The 5,168-nt window shown below is 43.2% G+C and overlaps 1 protein-coding gene across 1 annotated transcript; it reads left to right on the forward strand.

The window, feature by feature from the left end:
- Window positions 1–1,456: 1,456 nt before the first annotated feature.
- Window positions 1,457–3,224, forward strand: LOC140608181 (proline-rich nuclear receptor coactivator 2-like). Its single transcript, XM_072783097.1, has one exon. It carries the CDS (start codon window positions 1,602–1,604, stop codon window positions 2,019–2,021), a length of 420 nt encoding a protein of 139 aa, XP_072639198.1. The 5' UTR covers window positions 1,457–1,601; the 3' UTR covers window positions 2,022–3,224.
- The last annotated feature ends 1,944 nt before the right edge of the window (window positions 3,225–5,168 follow it).

The following is a 5,168-nucleotide window of genomic DNA, read 5'->3' on the forward strand; positions in this document are numbered from 1 at the left end:
GAGGGTAGGACAGCCACTACACATTTAGAGTAGGTGCCAGAGCTAAAATCTGAGCTTACACGGCCAAAAAGATAAGAGTGAGATTAAAACAAAACAAGATGAACTTGGGTAAATGGCCTCGTGGAATAAAAGTGGGAGTATAGAATGAGAAGCAGCAGATAGGCGCCTAATTAATGGGTCCTTGCGATCCTACGTTCCTCTTGCTTGAGAAGACAGTCCCCCTCCCTCTAGCTCACAGGGAGAAGGAATAATAGTAAAAACCGGGACCACCCAGAACTGATCACCTCTATTCCTGCCTTCCCGCCGCTGGATGGGGACTCTCCTGACTGTATGGGACAAGGTTCAGAGCTCAAGCAGGACAACGCTGTGCTCTAAGGCAAGGCCACATAAGCCCAGTCCACACCTGCGCAGCTTTGGGCCAATCCCGCGGGCACGACACTTTTAAAGGAATAAAAGAACTCATCAGAGCTGAGGAGTTAGCCTGGCAGCACTATTGATGGACAAGGAGACATCCTACTCGGTGAAGACGTGGGAAATGGCAGAAGGAAGTGGTGAGCTTGACCCCACAGCCAGGGGGCCCGCCTGGGACAGCCTGCCACGCGTTAGTCTGGCTCACGGGTGGGGAAGGGGAATGTTCCTCCCCTCGTCTATCTCTTCATGCTCTCTGTTGCTCCGAACTATTCCTGCCCTTCCGTTTTCAGACTCGAGGGCAGATCGGTGCAATTGAAATGACACTAAACTCAGGGACAGGAGGAAGGTGTGTTAGCCTGTCATTCATTCCACGAACGTTTTCAGCTTCTACGATTGTGGACCCAACCCCAATGGGATGGTGTCGCTGTGCCCAGCCAGGGCTTCCAGATTAGTAGGCATAGCTGCAAACAACTTAGTGCACACCCCTTGCCAGGCACCATCCCAGGTGCTTTACTTATATCAACCCGTTTAAAATTTTTAAAATGGGGAAACTGAGAGATTAAGGAACTTGTCCAACGCTACACAGAGTTAAGTGGCAGATCTGGGATCTCAAACCAGGCAGTCTGGCTTCAGGAGCTGTGTGTGCTCTTAACCAATGTAAGATCTATGGGATGAACTATAAATAATTGAAATGGAGCGTTTCTGGTATTAGGTATTAGTAGTTGAACATACTACTACTGCACAGGGCCAACTTGCAAGGGGAAAGTTCGGGAAAGACAGCTAAGCCCTTGAGCAAGGTCTTGCCAGATGACCGGAGATTCCCTCCCCAGGTTGGGGGTGTGAGCTCCAGACAGAGCGAACCTTGTGAGCAGAGACAGGAAACAGGAAGCTGAAAGGAGGTGGATCAGAGTGGCTAGAATTAAGACTTGGGGGTAGAGGCGGAAGGAGGAGGTCGAGTCCGGACGCCGAGGACTTCTCTCAAGCTTGTGTGCTGAGGAGACTCCGATGTTGGCCTCAGCTCCTAGGCTGAACTCGGCTGATCGGCCCATGAAAACTTCTGTATTGAGACAAAGGAAAGGATCCAGCAGAAAGCAACATCTCTTACCCTGGGCTTGGCAGCAAGGAAGGGGACAGGTGGTGGAAATCCTGCGATCCGAAAAGCAGACTGAAAGGTGACAAAGAAGCTGAAGATGGGTGGCAGAGAGAGGTATAACATTCCAGCCCCTCAGTCGAGAAACGTTAGTAAGAACCAGCAACAGCTTAACAGACAGAAGACCAAGGATCAGAATTCCCAAATGAAGGTTGTTCACAAGAAAAAAGAAAGAGGACACACTTACACCTCCTCAGCAGCTGCACGGCAGGCCATGCAAAATGGGGGGAAGAACAAAAATTTTCCAAATAATCAAAACTGGAACTCTAGCTTATCAAGTCCCACTTTACTTTTTAAGTCTCAAACTAATCAGAACTACGCTGGAGCCAAGTTTAGTGAGCCACCATCACCAAGTGTTCTTCCTAAACCACCAAGCCACTGGGTTCCAGTTTCCTTTAATCCTTCTGATAAGGAAATAATGACATTTCAACTTAAAACCTTACTTAAAGTACAGGTATAAAATAAGATAAAATACTAATGTTTAAATTTAGTTCTATTTAAGGGTAGTTGTCAGTTGTTTCAGACCAAATTCACTAGGGAATTAATCTGTAAAATTGCTAATTAATGTAGAAAACATTAGATTTCATCTTAACTGTTTTACGTATAGTGTGCACTGTGATGTAATGGTAGTATCAGTGCAACTTGAAATAACTAAATTATTGAGAATTGTACTGGATATTGTGTTCTCAATTGAGTAACTCTTAAATGAAACCTGTCAAATTTAGATTTGGGGAATGGTAATCAACTATTCCTATGGTCTGCTGGGCACAAATACTAATTTAAGATTATCATTCATGGATCAGTAGTTTTACTTGTTGGAAGCTAGTGAATCTGATTATAAGCATCCAGTTAAGACCTACAGGGATTGGAGTAGTTGAATATTTAACAGTTTAAAGTCCTAGAAACACCCAAACCAGGAATATGACAACAACCCAATGCACTGCCAAAAAGAAAATATGAGTTTTTCTTAGAGAATAGTTGCATTTTTGTAAAACTATGCTGGTGAAATGTGGAAAAGGGCACTAGGGGCTATCTAATTTAGATGAGACCATATATCCCAATGGCCGTTTGTTTCATGCAGTGGGTGTCTGCCAACTAATGCACCAAAACCATTTCTTACAGAAACAGTATTTGGTGGTCATTGAGTAGCTTTCAAAATACGTTTTTGTATTACAGCACTGCATAAGCTATTCTGACAGTGATCTGGTCTCAAATCATTCCCTGCAAAGCTTACTTGAAGTGGGGAGCTGTATAATGTGAAAGTTTTAAGTACCTTAGGAAAGAGCCATGTAAATATATGTAATAAACTTGTAGCATATGTAAAGTTTTGTTGGCATTTATCCTACAAAAATAGAATATTTTAGTATGAATTTGCTGAATGTAAGACCATGGACTCTGTTTTTATACTATGGCCTGATTTTAAAGGTCCAAAACAAATTGTTTTTAAAAGTTTGCCCTTGTGCTAAAGTGCCAGTGTATGTATAATTGATCTGGTTGTAAACTATATTTCAAAGTAAATCCTAGTGTAATAAGTTTTATATAACTAAAGGTTTTAAGCTGCTAAAACACTTCCTATTTTTAAGAGATGTGAGATGCAGTATGGGACTAATTTTTCTTTCTTAAGCCCAAAGATTAAACTATTAAAGGTCCCTCCAACCCTAAAGATTCATTCTGGCTTTCAATAATTTTTGTAATCTATAATATGAATATAGTTTAGTGTATGATGTCAGTATATATTTTGTTACTAGTCCAAGTGCAACCCAGGGGACCATTAATGCAAAAGATGTAATTTCTTGCATAATATCTTGATAACGTGTTTTACCTAAATATAAATTAATCCAACATTAACTTACAAATCTGTATGGGAGACTCAATTTAAAAATTATTAAGTGCCCTATTCTAATTTGGCTTTTTGACATTTTAAAGCAGAATGGCCAAATTGTATTTCCCCAGTTAAACTTAGATTGAGGTGATATTGCTCAAGTCAAATAATGCTATCCTAAAGTTTACATAGTACTTCATGTACATTTGTGAATTTCAAGCATGAAATTAAAAAATAAAATTGCCTCTTCCCCCCCCCAAAAAAAAAAAAAAGAATTAAGACTTGGGGGGAGAGGGGGAGGGGGCAAGGCAAGGGGAAAAGCTAAAAAGTTGCCCATGTGCCTGAGGCCTTCTAAGTCATGCAAAAAAATAAATAAATAAACCAAGATATCTTTCTTCTAGGTGATACTCTCTCACTCAATTCCTCTTAGATCAGCATTTGAAGTCACTGGAAAATGAGAGAGCCACAGCTCCTGTGTGCCCAAATGCAATGACACTGTCTCCTACTAGCTCAGAATTGCTTTTGTTCAAGGCTTCTTAAGTGTCTCCTGTGCTACAATGAGCACATATGGTTAAACACAGCAGTTCAACCCCCACCAAACTGCTTAATGGGTGACACAAAGCCACCTCCCTAGTTGTGCCCAGGGAGGGACTCTATTTTCAGCTCCAATGCCAATCAGAAGGGACCCTCTTCATGGCCAAAGGACGTCTACAACCCCTTTGACCTTGCAAAGCATTTAGACAAACGAGTTAGAGCGCAGAGAAAACTTAGGTTCGGAAAGCAAAGCTGCAACATCAAACAAACAAGAAACCATTCCAGGGAAATAGATGAAAAGTAAAGCAAGGAGCCAGCGTGCTTTTTAATGTGTTTCCGAGAGAAAAAAAAAACTAAACAAGTAAACAAAATGCCCCTGTAGCATGTTTGTGATATACAAGACACTTAAGGGAAACCCAAAGCAAGTGCCACTGCAGAGGCAGAGCTGCGTGCCTGCCTCTGAAAAACCCCGTCCTGTGAAGATGGGCTTGGGGAGCAGAGCATGCGGCACATGGAAGAGCGCCTAGGGAACTCAGACGCCCCATGTAAAGTCCAGCCCCAAACAGGAGCAATTCTCTGACTGTACATAAGAGAGGGGACTTTCATCAGTTCCTAGAAGGAGAAAACCAGGACACCTACCTTAGTGTGCACTCTCTCGCAGCGGCGTTTACCCTTCCTTCCCCTCAGCCCACCCCAATTCAGGTCCATCCCCAGAGTAGGAAACTCAAGCCCCACTCCCACCCCCCACACATGGGAATGGCCTCTCACCAAGAGCATCTACCCAGTTGAGTAACCACAAGTCCCAGTCTTTGGTATGTGCCTCTCAAATCTGATGTGCAGGACCGAGTCTTTGGTTCCTACCATTGCTGCCGATCTAGAAGGGAAGGTGTAGAGACACGGGCATAGTGGGAGTCCATGACAACCTTGCCTTTCCTATTCTTCCATCCACACGGGGTCCTGAAGACCTCGAAAATAAAAGGGGTGAGTACAAGCTCCAGATTGTTCACCTCTTTGGGGGAGGTGGATGCATCCTGTCCTCCAGCACCTCAACAATGACTCAATCTTGAAGGTACTGAGGTGCTCCCTGACGCGTCCCTATGGGGGAGAAACAAAGCCCTTGTTTTAATCTCTGATAAGATATATCAGACACACATTAGCTGTGTACTAAAATGTATATGGTTCCCTTTCCACGGGGTGAGCCAAGTTCCAGAACTACTTCAGATCAACATAGATTCTCCTGGGTTGGATGGT

Source organism: Canis lupus, chromosome 17, assembly GCF_048164855.1.
Source record: "Canis lupus baileyi chromosome 17, mCanLup2.hap1, whole genome shotgun sequence".
Lineage (NCBI taxonomy): Eukaryota > Metazoa > Chordata > Mammalia > Carnivora > Canidae > Canis > Canis lupus.

Coding starts and splice junctions, on each gene's coding strand:
- LOC140608181 (XM_072783097.1), top strand. CDS start 1,602: ATGGGTGGCAGAGAGAGGTATAACATTCCAGCCCCTCAGTCGAGAAAC.